Source organism: Pundamilia nyererei, unplaced genomic scaffold, assembly GCF_000239375.1.
Source record: "Pundamilia nyererei isolate P.nyererei 1_Seehausen unplaced genomic scaffold, PunNye1.0 scaffold00055, whole genome shotgun sequence".
Taxonomy (NCBI): domain Eukaryota; kingdom Metazoa; phylum Chordata; class Actinopteri; order Cichliformes; family Cichlidae; genus Pundamilia; species Pundamilia nyererei.
The window spans coordinates 1,416,578-1,437,790 of record NW_005187456.1 but is presented as its reverse complement, the minus strand read 5'-3'; the positions used below and the strand labels follow the sequence as shown (position 1 = coordinate 1,437,790).

General features: G+C 42.8%; 1 protein-coding gene across 4 annotated transcripts in view; it reads left to right on the top strand.

The window, feature by feature from the left end:
* Positions 1-665: 665 nt before the first annotated feature.
* klf12b (Kruppel like factor 12b) overlaps positions 666-21,213 on the top strand; it is a 34,791-nt gene continuing 14,243 nt past the window's right edge. The window contains exons 1-2 of one of the 4 annotated variants that reach the window (XM_005733804.1): positions 666-819; positions 16,411-16,493. In XM_005733804.1, coding sequence (XP_005733861.1) covers positions 16,428-16,493 — 66 coding nt within the window. In that variant the 5' untranslated portion in view covers positions 666-819; positions 16,411-16,427. Of the gene's footprint in view, positions 820-992; positions 1,100-8,266; positions 8,288-16,410; positions 16,494-21,213 lie in introns of those variants that run through there. The other 3 variants (XM_005733803.1, XM_005733805.1, XM_005733806.1) reach the window with 3 other exon arrangements.

The following is a 21,213-nucleotide window of genomic DNA, read 5'->3' as shown; positions in this document are numbered from 1 at the left end:
TGTAAATAAAATGTATATATATTTGCATTTATTTGATTTTTTAAATAGATTTTTAGGCTTTATTATGCTAATAAGTGCAATAAATGCAATAAGTATAAGTAGTAAGTACAATAAAAATAAATAAATAATAGGACATATGCTTTAATGATGAGAAGCAAAGTATTCTACACTGCAATATTTTTTCAGTCACAATTCTGATTTATGAAGATTAAGGATTTAAGTCATTTTTGCATCAATAAATGTTCCTGTTCATGTATTAATCTGCCAGTTATTCCCTTGAGACACTTGATCGTCACTGAATCAGAAAAGAACGAAATATTCTCATGTGATTTTGCTGTTTTTCCCTTGCTCTTGGATGAGATTTAAAATTAAACTAAATGTTCACTAGTTCGTTTTTCTATTCACAAATCGGTTCACTGACCACATCGGTTCACTTGTATTTATAATTACTGTATCCGTGGGTGTAATTACTAGACGCGCGTGTAAAAACTTTGTCCTTTTAATTATCACAACCCAAACTGATGCATTGCGAATAAAACAAGTTGAACTAATGCACTGTTACCCCCTTCGTTTCCGTCCCCTTTAAACGGGGAGGTGCTCCGGTGCTCACCCCAGCCCAGGACTCTCCGCTGCGCTCCGGGAGGTGTGCACTGGAGGGAGTTTGGACTGGTTTAGAGCGGACGCGTCGGAAACCTCCCCTGAGGGGCCCCATGTAATTCGATGCATGCTGTTAAAGCTTAGAGTATATTGTCTTCCCTTTTGCTTATGAAGCCTCCACCCACCGGCCCACCCTACATTTAGCGGATCATGTGACTCGGGGTAAGTCATTTGCAAGTACAACAGTTCTCTGTGCGCTCTCATTCATTTCCTGAGAACTGCCTGAGCCGAGCAGCTGAGAGGCAGAAGGGGAGGGAGCTGCTCACTCACATACACTCACTCACACTCACACACATTATCGCACACACACTCACTCACACACATACACACGTACATACGCGCAGAGTGAGAGGAGAGAAGAGGAGAGGAGGAGACGAGACAGAGAGGACTGTAGAAAGGAAAACAGTCTCCTAGTCTCCACGGCTCTGCAGCTTCTGACAAGGTCTGTGCAATTTTCTTGTCCTGTTCCTCTGCTGGCTGCTGCTATGTGCTTCATTTGTCACGTTGCTGGGCTTTGTGCTTGTGTTCAATGCGTTTCGTCCAGCTGTCATTGCTCTGTCAAAGCAAATGACAACTCAGATCACCTATAGTATTGTGTTTGGCAGTAGAGAAGGTAGTGGGGGGGAGACAAGAGATCCCGCATGTAGCTGACTGGACAACTCTTTATTGTCAGTGTCAATTAATAAGCTGTCATAAAAGAGGCCAAAAAAAAGAGAGCTGATTTTTATAAACTCGGGACAACCGGGGACATGGGCAGCATCCACACTTTTGCAGCGCAGGCACCTCCTGTGTTTCAAGTCTCTTATCTCTCACAAGTCCAATGCAACTTCAAACATATCTGCTTATCAGTGAGGAGTGTTGTAGAATAACACTGACTGAATGTCTTAGTGGGGGATGTGAGTGTGACTGCGCTGCAAAAACTCTCGGCACTTCTCAGTGGAAAAAAAAGTTTGCTGCTTGTCAGAGTTTCGTGCATGTCTTAAGAGAGTTGTGTGCGTGTGGGTGTGCATTTGTGTGCAGCGTTATGGTGTGTGTGTGTCTGTGTGTGAAAGAGAGAGACGGGCTTGTTTGTCTACTGTAGCAGCTTAGAAACAGAGGAACGAGGCTGTTAGGAATGGGTTAAACATTGGGAGGGTTGGATAGCGGAGGAAGGACACTCGGGTGTGTGTATATATGAGTGTGTGTGTGTGTGTGTGTGTGTGTGGGAGTGTTGCAGGGGTGGTGTCTTGGATGTCATCGCCAGCGCTCTCACTTCCAGGGTAATAGTCATTGGTATTGATGGGTGGCTGTCACAGGGGCAGAGAGCCACCAGGCTGGAGAGAGTGGCCGGGGGCTGGCCCTTGGCTGTTATTTTCAATTACAGGGGACCAGGGCAGAGCTGACAGCAAAGGCATTTGTACATCCAGAGAGGGGGGAGGACAAGGAGGAGGAGGGTGTATGTGTGTGGAGAGAGTGGGAGGGAAGGAGAGAGAAAGGTGGTGGTGGGGATGGGGGTGGTAGAGACTCTGGCCTCTGCTCCTGGGTTTGATGTGGAAACTAAGCACTGACCTGTGTGACTTTACCCTGGCGATGTGGAGAGGCCCTACCTTGCCTTTAACTATGCGTCTGGGGTCTCTCTCTCTGTCTATATATATATATATATATATATATATATGAAAGAAAGAGGAAGGGAAGGTGTGGGCATATATATGTGTGTGAGGATGAGACCCCCTGCAGCTCTGCAGCTCCTTGGTGTTGAGCGAGGGAGATTAGTGCCCATTTAAAGTATCGCTTAAATCCATGTACAATAAGGCCTTCTGCCTGTGCACGAATAAGCAGGCGGATATCACACATGTAGAGCAGACTTTCGACACTGTGTGTAAACGGCAAAGAATCACATTAGATGCCTGAAAGTGTCTCTTTACAGCACACAAACATCTGCACATCTTGATCATCCAAATCACGTAAGTCTGGAATGTCACGGATCTGAAGGCTTATTTGTGATAACAGTATTTATGATCTGGAAAGAAATTTGAAAATAAACTCTTTAAGGTTAATTACTGTAGCACTGAACCACATCTGTGGTCAGAGTGCCATTGTAAGCGCTAGATAATGTAGCTATAATTAGGGGGTTCAGTGTATGTATGAACAGGTCTTTAACAGAAAGTCTTTAAGCTGGATCATCCCTGAGGCAATGGCCACAATAACTGGTTAACATTTTAAAATGCATAACTTTTGCTGTGTCTTTACCCAGCGTTCACAGTACGCCTGGATTATGAAGCAGTGTAGAAAATTCAAGCACTGTGTTTTAGTGTGGACTGAGGAAAACAGAGACTTTGCAGTCCAGGTCCCGAAGTCTTCATCACATGCCCACTTTGCTGCTGATGCTAGAAGCCTTTGTACATTCTGTATTTGATCATGCTACTGCTGCCTGCATGTAAGGGAAGCCTGCACAGTGCATGTGATATATTGTCTTAATCAAGATCATCTTCTTGCTGAAACACAGTCAGAGCCTGTATTTCTGTAAAAATGACTTTATTGACTGCTAAAGTATTAACTTCACTGACAACACTACTCACTTCAGTGTAGCATATAATAATGCGGTGAACTGAGAACAGTTCAAATGAACTGTAGTACATTTGGATGATAACAGAAGAGTTAAATGACCTGTCTGAATGTTTATCATGTAAAGGTCACTTTACATGATAAACAGGTCAGTGTTCCTTGTGACTTAATCCAGACATTCAGATAGCAGTAACAAAAAAAAGAAGAAGAAAAAGAAATGTTGACCAGTTAGTGTATATATTTTTAATGTTTACCCTAAAGCAACATGCAACCTGCACTAGCTGGTTTGACAGCAGTATCGAAAGGATGTTGCTGTTTGTGGCTTACTGTGAGGATGTATGTTTAGCTAGAAAAAATGAGTGGGTTAGTAAAAGGTCATGGTTTGGGTTCAAAATGACTGTTTAGCACTTTTGCGTCACAGCAAGAAAGTTTGGGCTTGAACCTGTCGGTATCCTTTCTGTCTCGATCTTGCGTATTCTGTCTGTGACTTCATGGGTTTTCTCCAGATGCTCTGTATCTTCCCACAGTCCAAAAAGATGCTTGATATAAGTGTTGATTTCAAAGTCGGTTGTACAGGTGAGCGTGAGTGTGAAAGGCTGTTAGGGTCTTTTTGTTAGACCTTTGATGGACTGGAGACCCCAGCAGGCAAAAAGCAAGGACTGTAATTCTGTCCAGTCTATGATCTGGAGACCCCCTGGTTCTCCATGAAACTAGCTGGAAAAATGATTACAGTGGATATATTGGTGTCTCTTCAATGCCCTGTTTATAGTAATAACTAAGAGTTCAAGAACAATGATGGCAGTGGCTGTCCGTTAAAAAACTGGGAACTGACACTTGTCTTCGGTGTTCAAATTTACTTTAATCATCCATCCACCCATCGCTGTATGTACTTTTTTTTATTCATCTTTGACATTTGCTTCTGAAGGACAGCAAGCATAACTCTTGCAACTTGCAGAATGCTCTGAAAATTGACTTATTTTGTTTTGGGGTGTTTCCTTATTTTTTTATTTTCTATTTTTTTGCTTGAAGCATCAGGTTTTCCCACAAATAGACTTTACATAGATATCGGCAGGCTGTACAGATATTTTAATGTCTCATGACTCATTTTAGCATTTTTGTGATTCTTATCGTCTGTCTGAAAGGACGATATACATCATTATTGTGCAAGTGGACAATCATCTCGCTCTTATTTTAAAGGTTCAGTTGTTACTAACCACCTAGCCCCATCCTTCCTGTGTCATGCTTTGCTGGTTTACTGCTGTGCTGGCAAAATTATTCAGCTGCTTTGCTCTCATCCCGGGCATCATCTTGGATGGCAGCTGCCCATATTGGTGTGGGGAGATCTGGAGATCCACTGTAAGTTGGAGAGCCACTTTTACTGAGACCTGCAGTATTTGGAGACTGCTGCATGTGTCACTACTACAGTTGGAGCCCATCCAATTGTGGTAGGTGAAAGAAACACTGGAGAGGCAGCTGATTAAAATGCTCAACATGTCAGGTTAAACATTTGCATTTATAAATGGTATTCTTTAGCATACCTGTGCCTGCTTTTGAGCGCACCCAACCCCTGAAACCCACCGCTGCTGTCACAAATAGAATGCAAATCTTGAGAGCACACCGACTATGCCAACATTGACATGAACGATTTGATGTCTCACACGTCTTGCTGTTTTCCTCCACAACTGTATAAAGCTGGTGCTGCCAATCTGATTCCTTCAGTAGCTCAACCCCCACCCCAAGACATGGTCCAAAGGCTTACGATAAGGATCGGTACAGGTGGGGGGGACTCAATTAAAAAGCCAATCACCAACGGATAGACTCTATCTGTCCATCAACACCGCTCTGCCCAGGATATTTAATTGCTCCGCAGGATTCCCCCCTTTAAAGGCAACCTCTGTCAGCCACGTATCAGGACGCACAAATTGGCTGCTTGTTGACAGATCAAATCTTTCAGGAAGATGTGCTTTGCTCTGGTTTGTTCATGCTAACAGCACATAGGCTCAAATTTGTATTTAAGAAGATGAAATTTCCTGCATTAGGGCTAATAAACTGGGTTAACTGCTGCCATATTGACTGACTGCTCATTGATCCAAGTGGGTGTTATGGAGTGTATCAGCACTGATTGCAGATAGACTGCAGCGCACTATATGGCTGGATTAATGTGGGTCTCTACTGTAATCCAAGGCCAGGGTGAGAGGAAAATTAGAGAGGTTAGAGTATGGACCCAATATATAACATACAGATCCAGTTTCCGAAAATTGCTTCTCATCTCTCGAGCTCTCAATCCAGGATATGTTGGCACCTCCTTACATCAAACTATCATGTGAGCCAAAAAAGAAAACGCAAAAGCTGATTCAATTAAAGGAGAGAGAAAGAAATCGTTGTGTCGCTTCATCGTTCATCCAGCGGTGGCTGTCGTGAACTTACTGTGAGCGACATTAAAAAACAAAAAGAAATATTTGTAGGTGATGTTAGTGAGCTGAAGTCCCTATACTGGTATTTCATAATCCTAGAAATGACAAAATGTTCTTTCCCTTTGCACATTCTCTTGTGGATTCAACCTTCGACCCGAGTGTCCAGCCCCCGTTTGTTTACCAAATTAAGTTAAGGGTGTACACAGAGTGCAAGAGCATGTGTGTTTAGTGAGCAGAAAGAGAGGGGTGAGAGAGAGAGAGGGAGAGAGAAAGCACGGAAAGTATTGTGCAACAGCCAGGGACTCTGCGGTTGATAGTATAAATAGTGAAGAAAAAAAATCAGAAGGCTCTACAATCTAACATGAAAGATTCCAGCTTGTCCAAGATCATTTTAAGCATTGTTAACCTCATCCCTGGTTGTATACTTATAAGGAGTCTCCTATTGTTAAAGCTATCGTGGGGAACCAAGTTTTTATTTTGATAGAGCAAAAAACGTATTAAGACAGGCAGATTTTTTCAAATGATGTCTGACCGGTGTATTGATCCAAGTTTTTTTTTTCTTTTTTCCTTTTGAGTAATGACACAATCGCTAGAGCAGCACACTCACTGCTTACTGGAAGTGACTCATGTTGCAGAGCTTGCCCCCAGACTCTGATTTGAGGTCGCTCGACATGTTTCCATGGCTAGGATAGAAAGGTATGTCAGTGGAAGGCCCGTCTATAGGCGATGACGTTTCCTCTTTCAAACTAGCGTGCGATTGATTTTAGCCAAATATGGCTGGTTAAAGGAGGAGAGAAGAAAAGGAAGGAAGCCAAGAAAGAAGGATGGGAGAGTATTCAAAGTCAGCATTTTCAGTCTGTTTTGGATCATTTCTGAGACTTTCCCCTTCACAGAATCTTTTGGGAGTTGCTTCTCTCTATCCTCCATGCAGATGGTTTCTACAGACCTGTGTAAGGATGCTGCGTGGATCACTGTGAACTTTGTTTCCAGTTGTACTGTAGGTCAACTGTTAGGAAACGAAATTATGTAAACAGCATGTGGAATCCATTTGGAGGGCTGTGGCATTTCTACACAGCTGAATTTAGGCTCCTACTACAGGCCATAGCTCTACTCAATTAGCTGCTTCAGCCAGGTATCAACATGGCACAGCGTCGGCTTAAAAAGAGAGGAGCAGTAATCGAAGTGAAGGTGTGAGTAGATGAGTAATAGAGGTAAACACAGCTGCTGGCTTTTATTGAGTGTTATTGGAGAGCTGGAATGGGTCAAACCAAGGGGAAAAACTCGGTGAGCGAAAATAGCTGCGCGCATTTGATGTAATAAGTGTCAGTGTGTTGGAATGTTTTGCTTGGTCCGTTATTGTCAATTTCCATGTGCTGTGCGTTGGGGTGGATTTGGTTGTGTCAGCAAAAAGTAGGGTTAGATAGTCGCGACACTTTGTGAAGCTGCATCAGGAGGACTCTGCAAAGGCTATTAAAAAAAAGCCACGAGAAAATTGCCCGTGCGCTCGCATATATGCCTGCATGCAGGCCGCTGTTTGGATGTAAGAGATGGCGAGTGAGAAAAAAGGGCAAAGGAAGACAAGTGAAAAAAAAAATAAGAGTGTGTGTTTCACTGTTTGAGATGATATTATTTCTACATGAGTTGTTTACAGTAGATACAGTAGTAGATGAGTCACTGTATTGGTGCCTTGGCATGCTTGCATTGTACAGTTATTGTACAACATCTAGGTCGATCTTTTTGAGAATGCACGTGTGCTGTGATGCATTCGGAAGACAGGCCATTGTGAGCAGTATGTACACAGTGCATATGTTGGGGGAAGGGGAATCACATTCATACATACATGTTGGAACACAAGTACACACACATACGCTACCAGAGCCTAGGGGATAAGAGACAGTAGCCTACACAAAGAATTCGCCATTAGGGTCGAGTGTGCTGGCATCCCTTCGGGCAGGTGAGAGTGGGTGGGGGTGGTAAACATGTGGGTGGTTAGTGGTGGTAGAGTTGATGGAAAGGAGTTTTTTTGTTGCTTTTTTGTGAGGGTACTGAACTAATCCATTAGTTCAGTGTGGGAAATTAGAGCAGGGTTTCACCCTTACACTCATTTTCAAACATGTTGAAAGCAGCTATAACTTCTTCACGAGCGCTGAGAAATGGCAAAATACCACAAGGTTCACTTGCTTAACACCTTTACAACACTGAGAACGCTTTATATTTCCCTTCTATGGCGGCCTCCCACTGTAAAGCATCAATAAAAATATATTCACCGGTTTTTCATTTTTTATTCACGGTGAATGCTGTACAGAAATGTGCCCGCGATGCTGTTCGGTCTTTTCGAGATGATTAGTAAGTACCGCAGTGTGGTCACCTCAACCAAGGACCTGTGAACTGAAAGTAAATAAGAGACTGGTACAGAGGCACCGAGTGCATCTTATATTGATCCACTGCAGTCAACCAGCCTCACAGTATCTCACTCTCGTGTACAGTTTAGCCGTATGGTGGTATAAACATACACAGAATATTAGAGTATCTTCCTGAAAGGCTAAGCCAAGTGCTCCACACGTTTACCCTGGTTTGCTTGGCTCCACCTCCCCCTCCTTTGGTACAAGTGAGGTTTTTGTGTCAGAGGCTATTTTAAATGCACAGCCACTGACCGTGCTGCATTTACTGAGGTGAGTGAGTGTGTATGCATGTGTACGGTGTTTCTGAGAGGTCAGCGGATTATGCTGAAGCAAGAAGACCTCATAGTAAACTATCTCTTCAGGAGCTGTTTTGTGGTGTCTATTTGTGGTTTCCTTAGCACCGAACTCGATCCAGCTTTCATACTGAACATTTAACTTATTCTTTCTCACGATTTCATCAAAATGACCTTCAATTGGACATAAATAGTCTAGAATGGTGTCACAAATTGCTTTGACTTGGGAGTCGGAGCTTGCTTGAGTAATGCCACCTCACTTTAGCGCTGTCACGGTCACAGCTTGTTTAGCTGTTTCTCTGCTGCATTTGAGGCACATGATGCAAGAGGATGTCAGACTCTTCTGTTTACCTCTCTCTGGAGCAATGTGGAGGAGTGTGTGTGTATTTGTGCACGGCTTGTGTGTGCATACACTGTAGGTGTGTGTGGGTGGCTGTTTGTGTTGAATGGGCATCCATATTCTTCTTTCATGGGCAGAGCTGCAGAGTTTATGTGCATGCGTGTCTGCCTCTGAATCTAAGATAAATATGGTTCACGGTGAGTGCAGGCAGAGGTCACGAGGTTTGTGAGTGTCTGCGAGCCAGATTGTAGATCAGAAAAGGGGCTCAGGAAGTCAGCTTTATAAGAAGTGCATTTGAGACACAGACAGAGACACAGACAAACCAGACAGCGACCGACTCTTCTTTTCGCTTTGAGTGTTTCCTCTCAGAATAAACAGCTTCTTCATTTCCCACAGTTTCACAAGACCTAGAAGGGACGGAGGTGGTAATGGTGGAGGTGGGGATCTTTCACAATGAAAAAAGTCACTGAAAAAAAAAAAAGATAAAAGATTTCCCTTTTGCCCTGTTGTAACCATATTTTGACCATTTGACTCATTAAACAAGTGGCACTAGGGAAATATCTGGCTAAAGTGTTATTACTTGTGCAACTTGCTTTGGTCTGTCGACTCTTTGGTTTAATTTGATAAGTTTCACTTGATTAAATAAAGCATGTGTCAGTGCCGGTCTGCGACATCTTCTCATTACCTTGAGGAAATTTTATTGTGAACCGCAGATTTGTTATTGTAACCACACTCATAACTGACTTGCTGTATGTCGTGGTCGTTACAAATTATTCTGCCTGTGTGCGTGTGTGCTGGTGAAGGCAGCGTACTTGAGCTGCATCCGGCGACCTCATCCCCCTCATCATGACAGGATTACTGACACAGGATCCCCCTGCCCCTGGCAGAAATAGCAAGGACCCAAGGGCAATTCACCAGAATATGGGAACTTCCGTGGGCCTTACTAGTGTGTGACTCTGTATCTGTGTGTTGTTTGTGTATTTACATGGGCATCCACTCTATAAATGGAGCCGGTTTCCTCTCAGGTGCTGAGCTGCCTGGCTCAGGGAGGAACACTATGAGTTCACTGCTCTGTGGCTCTCTCTCACACATGGCAGTGTTTCCATAATTTCAGACGTCATTACACTGATTTCTAATAATTTAATTTGAAGTCTTCAAATGATTTATATCACGGGTACTGCTGTTGCTTCTTTAACTTTACACCGCACAAAGTCGCCAGAGCGCAGGTTTTTCTTTTTAATTTAATTTGGAACACGACGACTTTTATGGGGAATTTCAAATTGGAGCTTTTCTTGAAGCTGGGTGTAACCATTATGACACTTGGATCAATGAAATCAATACTCATCCTTTGCTAGGCGCATTCAACCTGTTCACATGCTTTGGGTGTCTATCTATCTATCTATTGGAGCTGTCTCAGGCTACTCTGTATTTGATTTTCCACACATCCGTGCATCCAACCATCCAAAATCCAATTCAGTGTTTTGTGGGGGCTGGACCCTATCCAAGGTGCCATAGGGCGAGAGGCAGGGTGCACCCTGGACCCAATTTGTCACATGGCTTTATTTGGTATTCGGTTTTATGAATTTTTTTTAATACACATCATTTTTTTTTGATAGGCAGCATCTCAGTGATATCGTTTTTACTCTTAATTTCAAGAATAATCATACAAGGATTAGCCATTAGGTGACACCTCTGTAATCGCTCTGTTTTGTTGCTGCTGACAACCTTAATGTGCCCATTTACCTTTTATTTCTAAAATCGTTATGTATTCATCCTGTCTCTGAGTTTTTCCTTTAAATTGATAAGGAGCTGATAAGTTCCCCAAGTTTCACAATATGTGCCAGAAATAAATCATCCAACACATGATGAGTGTGTTCTGTCTATTAATAACTGTGTGCATAAAGCAAGATGTGTTTTTCCTCTGTGGAACTGATTTATTCGAAGAGGAAATGGGCGGGGTGTTTTGAGGTAAAAGGCATCAGTTGAGTGCATCTTTGAGGGGGTTTTAACCCTAAAGGGAACTTTTTTCCCCCCTCTCTCTCTCTTTTTTAAAAAGGGTAGGGTGTATAAGCTGTAGTTTATTGCCATTGTGCTTGTCTGCAGTCGGAGAAGTTCACGCTTTTATGAGCAAGGAGGTAGTAGCTCTCTGCTCTCTTGAGCCCCGTTCAAAAATGTCCCAGAAGCATCCAAAAGGCTTCACTTGCTGCTCTTGCCAAGGAAAATACGTCTTCTGAAATGGAAATTCTGAGACCATTCACAGAGTGCCAGGAATGATTTAAAAAAACAACATGTCCAAAACAGTACATCCAGGCGTGAACCCTAAACACACATACATACCTTGGACAATCAACAAACACCATCAACACTGATGGTGTTTCTCTTTTCCTGTCTGGTGAAGGGATTTTATTTAGATAGGAAGTACCTTAATCTCATTTTCATGAGAGACCTTAAAGGGGAACTCTGCTAATTTCAAACGTCAACTCATCGTATTGAAAACAGTTATTTGCCTTATTTGTTTGTAATCTTTATGTCCCTTCTGTGGCTCTGAAGGGAGTTTTTTTCTTATCTATCAACATAATCGGTTTTTCAAACATGATGGAACATTTACGCTGTGAAATCCATTCTTTAAAATGGTTTGCGCTGCGCACCACTGGTTTGTTACTGCGCCGATGGCTTGTTGGCATGCTGGCCAAAGCAACGATGTGGCTCACCCGCAGCGCGCTGAGAGTTCAACTAATATGAACTTTGACCGCTGCGCACTGTGACAAACAGCGGCAGACTACCAATCAGGAGCACGGGAACATTTTCCGGTGGCTTCAGGGTCATTTTGGTCATCAACAGCTATATTGTAGCAAGCAGGAATGAGTTGACTGCCCCCCACTCCCAGCAAAAATCAATGCATCAGGCGCTTTTTTACGGTCTTTTACAGTCGCCAGCAGGCACAGAAGGCAATATGGAGGATAAGCTGATGCTGTGTGTCTGAATCCCTTAAACTCCACTTAATTCACACACAAATTATCATTTGACATCCTGGAGAAAACCCAGGTTCCAAGTAGACATGTCAGTTGTATGTTTTACCAGCCATGCAATTTGTTGTCAGATATGAATATGAGTTAACACAGCTAAGATTTTCTTTATATACATTCCCCAAATAGCTCTATGAATTTATCTGACTTCTCAGCATCATATCTGGTGTCACTGACGCCTGTGCTGCTGTTCTTCCTTTGAGAGTGCTCGGGTTTTCCATCTATGCATGTGGAAGAGCATGGGATTGAGGTGTGCTCTTCAAGGCTTTTGCTGGGGAGGCCTGAGAGCAGAGCCAAGCAGCCAAGTATAACTTAGTCATCTGCAAATGAAAATAAGAAGTTCTCTGACTAAAGTGGTCCTGTTTGAATTGCATTATTTATGTTGTGTTTAGCTTCGTAGGGCACCACTGACCGGATTGGGTTTAAGATTCAAATGTTGAGCCCTTGACCGCATAAAATGCCATAATTTTCCTGGGCGCAGTTACTCTTCGAGTACTAACTCAGCAAGGAACTATGCACGTAGCTCTCAAGACCAGAATTAGTTCAACAAGATGAGGTCATGCACAGATGCAGCTTAACATGAAGCAGGCTGAGATTGAAAATCAGCTGTGATTCAGCTGATCCGTCTACTCTGCTAGCAAAAAAAAATCAGTAGCTTTATGTCCCAGTGTCTGCAAAAGTATCACTCATCCAAAACTCTTTGTCTAGCAAGTTTTTTCCCCTCATTTCACCTTCTTTATTGAGAAATTGCTACAGTATTTCTTTACTAGTTTTCAAAAACCTCTGTGCACTGGCTGACTTGAAAGAGAGGAAGTGCTGCAGTGTGCAAGTGAGCTAACAGTCGTAGGTTGGTTATCAGGCCAATGTGTCACATTGGGGTGTCCAGGGGCATAGAACAGGGAAGTGAGCTTCAGCGAAGAGGCCAGCAACAGACAGCCTGGGCAAAACACAGGAAATGCTTATTTTGCATCAACTACAGCTCTGTCCCTTTTATCCATAGAACTAGTTAAGCATTTGTTTACATTTTTAAATGCATTTCTTGCTTTGCTTTCTTGTTCTCCCTTTTTTCTTTCTCTCCTCCCTTTGGTAGAGGACTGGATGGGAGGGGGGGTCTGTTGGCATTCTTGCACCGTGTGCTTTGCGCTCGACCGGGCCTTGGCTCATGTCCATATCCCCTCTCTCCCCTCTCTCCCCTCCTCCCTTCCTCCTCCCCGCTAAACAACCCCCTCCAACCCCTTCAACTCCCCGTGATTGCTTTCCTAACCACTGCTTTTGCCAGTAACTCTGCGCTCTTCAACCACCCCCCGCCATCTCTTCCTATCACCTTCCTGAATCCATCCTCATGTAACCCCCCCATCCCCTCCCCTCAATCCCCCCAATTATTCATTACCCCTTCCCTTCCTCTCACCCTTTTCCATCCCGCTTCCATCCCAGCCCGTGGCAGCAGGTCCAGCCTCTGTGACACAGATGCACCCAGTTGCTCTGGGCGTTCGACATGGGAACAAAGCATTGGCGGGGCCCGTCTGTTGCAGTGTGTTACAGGGTGTGTGGCATTTGTGTGTGTGTGTGTGTGTGTGCTAGTATGTCCACATGAGAGGAAAAAGATGAGAAGGGAAGCAAAGATGGTGCACACAGCCAGATACTAAATCTGGTTTCATTAGCTTGTTTAAGCCCCAACTTTTACTTGAACAACAAAAAAATTAGAAATGTTTTTCCGTGCTCTGAGAATGAACACCCAGAGACAGTATCAAGCACTTGCACAAAGTCACAGTGTTGTTCACCACCAACCGACATACATCTTTTTTTTATATAATTTTTTTTAGCCAGTCAAGTACTTCCTTGTTAAACTCCATTAATTAACACTGAACAGTTCATAAATAAAATTATTTGATTCACAGTGTTGGCAGCGTGCTAGTAGCACAGGTGTAAAGCTAAAAGACAAGAGTAAGCCACAGAGCTGTTTCTGGCACAGTGGTTTTTAATTTGATATGCTTTCCTTTTGATTTTTTTGATTCTGTATGCAGTGAGGAAATGTGCATGTATAATAAACGAGCGCATGAGGTCAACATTTGGTCTCACAATGTCTGATGTCTTCTAGAGAAGTTTGTCTATTCTAATTTTTAACACTTTTTTTTAAGGCAGCCCGCAAGCTTCTCGCTGTTGCCTCAGTGAGTACACAGTCAATAGCCGTCAACAGGGAACTGGGAGATGGTGAACCTCAGGTCATGGATGTTGATGTGCAGTCGGAGTTTCACTTCATTCACTTAAACGCATTAACAGGCACGCAAATAAATTCAAACAATAAAACAAAGACAGCAGAAAATTCACAAATAGGTATACTTGGAGTATTTCTTCTGCTAGAACTGACATCAATCTTCACCTGCTCCCTTTACCTTCTTTTTTTTTTTACCGAGGGATTGTGGTGGGGACAGGAGGGCTTGTAGGAGGGAGAAATGAGATGCCTCAACACTCCACTGCCCTCCTCTCTCCATCCAACTCCCCCACACACCTGGGATGGCCATTTCATTTCAGAGAGCAGCAAATGGAAAGGTGATCTTAATCTACCCTGTTTCCTTCTAACCCCCCCCCACCCCTCCCTCCTCTCTCCATCTCCCACACACAGTGCCTCATACCGCTGATGGACAGTGCACTGCTAGTTGCCTGAGCCTGCTGCCAGCAGAGCAAATTTAGTGATACTGGATAGGCATTGGTTTATCACCACCAACAAATTCTTTTCAGTTTCAACTCAGTCTTTGTTCTTATCTTTAATCTTTTTGATTTTTTTTTTTTTTTGATCTTCAAGCACTAGCTGTTAGAAACAATTCTTTTGCGGGAACGAAAGCGATTGACATTTGACTTCAGTCAAAGGAGTGCGACACGAACTCCTCAACACCCCTCAGTTATCTCATTACTCAGTGTTAGGGCTCCCCGACTGCCGTTAGCTCTTTGGTCATTATCATCACAAGCAAAGGAAAGCAGAGACCATTGATTTCCTATGAATATCCCTCTGCAGGCCAGTTCATTAGGTACTGCTCACAAACCCACTGGATTAAATGGACTTTAGGCACACGGGGAAAAGATTGCTACTTTCAAGAAGTTCTAATTGTTTCGCTTTTCCATCAGCAATGGAGTGAGCATTTAGCACAGTGAAGAAAAATGAATGGAAAAGGAAAAAACAACAACTTTTTGATGTAAGAATAGCAAACCCCTCGGGAAAATCAAGTTTTATCTTAAGTGTCTCTGTCTGGAGAGGTTTGGGTTTTTTTTCTTTTTTTTCTCGTGAATGAGGAGAAAGTGCATTTGCCATAACGGTGGTCATCCCGGGGAAAACAAAACCTCACTTTCTGCCTCTCTTAGTGCACTCCTCTCTTCTTTTCCTCCTCAACACATGGCTTGAGGCTGGACCGAGGCTGCAGCTCCACCCGCCCAGTCGTTACCATGGCAACGCTATCTGGGCCTACCAAGACCTGAAGCCGAAGGACATCCTGGACAACAATACAATAGCAGCACAGCCAGGGTACCTGAGGGACTTAGACCTGTGAGGCGAGATCTGGGGGGTTGCAGATTGAGGGAGTAAATCCTCCCTCTTTCTCTGCCTCCCTCACACACTCAACTCACAAACCCAGTCAGGATTAGCCTTTCGCTTGAGACTCTGAGAGGTAGAGGAACAATACTTGGCATTAAACAGTTTTGCTGAAACAATTTTTGCATAAGAAATGTTTTCCGATAGCTGTCTTGAGTGGATACTTTGGTGAGTAAAAAACAAAAACAAAACCCAAACGTTTAGTAATTGAGCAGGCCACGGGGATTTTGTGTGATATGCAATATGTTTCGTGTGGTTAGATGGCCAGGACATAAGGTAAACAGAGATAATGTATGTCATTCATTAGCGCCTCAGCTTTTATTCCTCAGAATTAGAATGGTCATGATTGCCGTGGTGCTGCTGACTATGAGGACTGGGCCGCAAACCCCGCTGCTGGTGCCAGCAGTGGAGAGTAATAGAGATGTTTAGGGTCTATTTGCCTTGCTTGCATTCCTCCATGTACTGCTGCTAAAATAATAAGAGGGAGGGTTACCTCAGGTCGGGCCCAAGCTGAGGGATACGGAACATGCATTGTTGTCATTGGCTCCATCTGAGTATCGCTCTTAAAGCCACAGTGCGGAGCTGAGGAGACGGGCACTGCTGCCCACTTTACAGACGCACCGTGCTCAGAGGCAGAGGGATGCGTGGATCTTAAGAAATACTTCAAATAATAATGTGAATTAATGAATATTACATTACACCTTTAGAAGTGCCACAACTTCAAACGGCGCTCATTGTTTTCTCTATATAAGTGGCTAAAGAGGAAAACTCTGAAGACGGGTTGTGTTCATGCCTTTGCTGTTGATTAACTGTATATGAAGCATGTGTTTGTATTCCATTGAAGTCTTAAGAGGATTTCTTTCAGTATTATTAAGTGTTATTAGCCCCACTGCAGCCCACCAGGCAATTTGAAAATCTTTATTATAAAGAAGAGGGACTCACAGTTTGTGTGCGTCTTTTTGTGTGTGTGTGTGTTTGTGTGTCAGCTTCTGATGATTCTGAAACATGAAGTCATGTCTATTTAAAATGTGTTTATTTCTCAGTGGGTGTGAGGACAACATTGTAGATGTCCATGTGTGAATAAGTGAGTGTGGGACCTGCTTAGTCATGCTAAAACACCCGTCTTACACCTCCTCTGTGTTCCTTCACAGGCAGGCTAAGAAACAGGATGTTAATGCTTGACGGAATGCCTGCAGTCCGAGTCAAAGCCGAGCCCCTGGAATCGGAACAAGGGGTAAGAGAGCAGTTGTTTTCCAGACAATTCCTTTTTTTTTTTTCCTGCTTTCCTTTCCTTCTTTCCTCCTCCCGGCAATGGGCTGATAATCACTCCCAGGCCTAAGCAAGTGAGTGACTGAGTGGGGGCTTAGAGGAGTGGTCGGAGAGCATGGTAGTAAGAAAAGAGAAGAGAAGAACCAAGAGGAAGAGAGCCACAGCTGGAGCAGGAATGCACTGGGGGTCTTTTAGGGAGGTGACTGGAGCCAGCGGAGTCCACGCTGGCTGGCTGGACGGGTGGGTGAGGCCTGTGCAGATGTAGCCTCGTCACTACTCTGAGGAGGAGGAGGGTTGCATGGGAAACTAAATCTTATCTATCTCTGCCTGTTCCTGCTTCTTGACATCTCTCAATTTTCCTTTATCCTCCCTCTGGGGTTTCTCACAAAAACACATGCACACATTAATACAGGCAGACAAACAACACAGCATGCCACACTCCTTCTCTGCACACACTATTACGGCTTCATCTGCTGCTTTGTTGTATCCTTTGCATGCCTCTGCTCTCTCACAGAGCTCCATGTCACCTCCGTGGTGTTTCTACACAGAGTAAGAGCTTGTCACTACAAGTCCATGTGAGCGCAGTTTAAAAATTCCACCAGCAAATCTGTAATAACTTTGTTTACCCGATCGGCTACATAGAACAATTTACTTTCATGAGTTCATTTAAATGTATTGATCATGTTATGTATAACAGAGGCACCTCGCGTAAGCTTTTCATGGCCCACATACAGTATCAGTGCTCTCTGGTCTGACGTACCTAGAAATAAAGTGGTCTTGTTATGGTGAAGCTGTTGCTAGGTTACAAGGGCTCTGTGTTGCTGGCATAGCTGTGTGTGTAGTGGGCGCAGACCACTTAATATTTGTAACCGTGATGAATTAGAATTCACTTATTATTGATTTCCATTCATAACCTATCAATAACATTTTTAGCTTTCTAATAAATCACCAAGATCACTTTGTGGGATAACGGAATAGTTTCTGTTGAGATGAACCTGGGAGCATTAACCTGTGATGGATGAGAAAAATACGGGCTGCTGATAACCCATCAGGTTATCTTGGAGGCCTTGCAGAGAATTGTTTGGCTGTGGAGGTGGTTTGTGTTGATAAGAATTGAATCTCCACATCTAAGGAATTGGCATAGAGGGAGCAGGTGGTTACTTTCTGGGTGTCCTTTCCTCAGCTGCGGCTTAAGGGTTTGAGAGCTAGGCTCTTGCGCTGCTACCTCATACCTTGGGTTTGAAATCATTCTCCTTGTAATGATGTCAGTCACAGACAGGATGTGAGCACTGCAGCCCACACAGCTTTGAAGTGCACTAAGATCCAATCTTGCCCTAACAGACCGAGCTTCCCTTTAGATGGCAGAGGCAGACAGACAGTTTAGGCTGCTGCAGAAATGTGGTCTTCATTTGGGTGGCGTGGGGCCAAGGGCTTGCTGGAAATGGTCTGCCTCGTTAGACAATTCGCCTGCAAGGGGCTGGAAAATCTGCCCCGCTAACCATTATCCCCTAATAAAGACAATGGCATGAGGACGGAGGCAGGCAGGCAGGTTGAGCGGCTCTTGCTGTATGTGTGTCAGGTTTGTAAGCATGTGTGGGTTTGTATCTGTCAAAGTGAGAGTAGGGGTGGCTTAAGTTTTCCATTTCTGTTGAGTTGTGTTTGAAGAAGAAAAAAAGGCAGAACTTTCGTTTCTGCATGCTTTGTTTATGTATAGACCGTTCTAATATTTTGACGAGAGAATTTTAAATAGAGTTCTTACTTCTCAACATTACGGCAGCACTTACAAATGAATGGAATCAAAAGGTATAATACCAATGGACTAAAAAAAGCAGTAGATTTACTTTTATAGGCTTGTAATAGTGTTGCAAGTATACTTTTCTGTAAGTGGCATGTTTGATGTCTTGCTGTAAACTGAGTTCGTGCCATATGATTATTTATTGTAGTGCAATTTGCTCACTTACCATCTAGTACATTAAGTTACTTTTAACTACTTTATAAATAAATTAACAGATAAGTAAAGTTTTTTTTAAGAAACAGTGTATATGTATTTTATTTAAAAAGGAAATGTCATTGTTAGAGCGCCAACTAGTCTTTGTTTATAGGACACTTTCCAAGTGCACTGTCATTACAAACATACACAAATGCAGACAGAATTATTAGACCTCCCTATGAAAATTTAGTTTTAGTTCAGAAGTATTTCCAAAGTACTGTTAAACAGAGAAAGGAATTTTTAACACAGCTTGTCCAAACAGCCTAGCCTTATTTTGGATGCTTACATTCAACGCAACGCCAAACTACCCGGTCAAAATGATTAGCTCCTCTGACGTCAATAGTCAACCGTGTGTCCTGTTTTTTTGCTGGTTAACAGCCTGCAGTCGTTGGTTGTCGTTTTCAACAAGCTTCTCTGATGTTTCCTGAGCAATCCCAGCCTGTTATGTGATTATCTTCTGGCATGGACATTGGTCTTCAGTTCATCACACAGATTTTCAGTAGAATTCAAGTCAGGGTTTTGCACAGGCCAGTCAATAATGCTCACGTTGGTCTTCTGGAGGGAGCTCTTCACCGTATGTTTTGGGTCGTTGCCATGTTGAAAGTAGCCAAAGCACTCTAGTTTCATCCATTGTTGTGCCTGCTTCTAGTTATTGTTCTCCCAAATGGGTTAAGTCATTCACTGGTGCCTCGGTAGTCGTTCTGGAGTCTTTACACACCAACTCTCACTAGTTTTCTTTCAGAGGCTTTGAAATCTTTAACTTCTTACTTCGACCAGGCTTCTTCTGTACTCTGTGACTCTTTCAATTTCTTTTGATTTCTGTTCTTAACACCAGGAAATGTTGTGATAACTTTTTATATGGGTCTTCTACTTTGTGAGCGTCAATAGTCTAAACCAATTTCTTTTGTTTTTCTGAAATATTTCTTGTGACAAATAGAAACAATTTCTGTTTTCCAAAGAAAACTAGTATGTTTAGAAATGCTATGTTGAAAACTCTTTGCTCTTTTAAAAAAGCACTTGGGAAGATATTGCCAGAAAAATTCCATTTCATTGATTGTCCTAAACAATCAACATTTAGGACTGGGGCAGTATATCTGTTTTATTCATAACATTATTCATTCTGCACTTTACCACATGAGATACTTCAATGTCTTTAACTGGTAAGAAGACCTGCTAATACTACATAATTTTAGGAGTGGGCTACACACACTTACTAAGAAAGACACTGTTTTCAAAACACTGAGATTAGCCTCGGTGAATCTAACGGCTTCAAAGCCGACAGGCGGTATAGCTTCGGGCAGACTGTGACACTCGCTTTCTATACACAAAAATGGGAACACAGAGAGACCATGTGCAAAAGCAGCTAGATGGTAGCCCGAGGCTCAGCCAAGAAAGGCTACGTCAGACTGATGCAAGACAAAGTAGAGATGACGGTTAATGTTTAACTCTGTGTGAAATTTATTTAGATAATTTTGTCTGGGTAAATTCCTGATATAGCCACTAGATAGCAGACACTCAACCATAAAAAAAATCAAACAAACAAACGAAAAATATAAAATGTGAATTTGAATAACCTAAAGGAGGGACGTGCTTGTTTAAATCTAGACATTGCTAGCATGGAGACTCAACAGAGTGTAACTTTTATTAAGCAAAGCAATGCAAGCGTCATCCGTCTCACTTGAGGTTGTTTGTATAAAAATGATAGGTTTATGTATCCATCTGTGCGTATAAATGTAGCCTGAAGCATGTTTAAGAATACAAGTGTATTCCGTTTCTTTGCCTCTAAGTACCAAAAACGTGTTTTAGAATAGAATAAAATAGAAAATCTCTTTATTGTTATTGTACATGTACATCATCAGCCGTTTGGTTTGGTTTATGCTTTCACACCAGTGGCTCTTTAATTAGCTGCAAATCTAACAGTTGAATACTCAAATAGTATCAAAAAAGTTGTTGTGCGCTGCCCATAACATCCCCACAGTGTCGGAGTCTCTCAGTGGTGCACGGGTTTTATTGTCTCAAACATGCACAGCCGGATACTGATCGCTGTTCTTGCTGATAGAGTTTGTGGCTCTCTCATAGCTTCTCTTATCTTCTTACTCTTTTTTGCACTTCATCACTGCACCATATTTCTTTAACCAAAAAACCAAAACCTTATTTGTAAACTTTGGTTTCATCTTCCTCTTTGTGATGACGCCCACAAGTTCGATCGTAACAGAAAAGGTAGAAGGGAACCTGTATGACGCTCTCATTGTCGCTGTGCTGGCAGCCTTATGCCACTGTGGATTCGCAACGATCTAAGTTGCTTCTACTGAAGCCTTTACTGATATTTGCTTTAGAATATCTAAATATTCTATATGTGCCTGTAGGTCGCTCTCGTTCTTTGAGAATAACTTTTAAAAGAGGAGAACTTTATAACGATTCATCAGCCCCTTTAGGGAAGTGTCTCTGTTTGAATAATACTGACAAAAATGAAGGAGATGTGATGTTATCTTTATCACAGTACACTAGAACTGATCATGTCTTCCATTTTCTTAATAAACAGCATGATTGAGCTTTTTTTTTGAAGCAATACCCCTGAAGAATAACACAAACGAAATGCTGTGAAGGCTCATGCCTGAAATCGGTGGTGGGTAATGACCCAGACCATATTTTACTGTGGATCTTGACACGACACCAGTGACTCTGAGCTGAACCC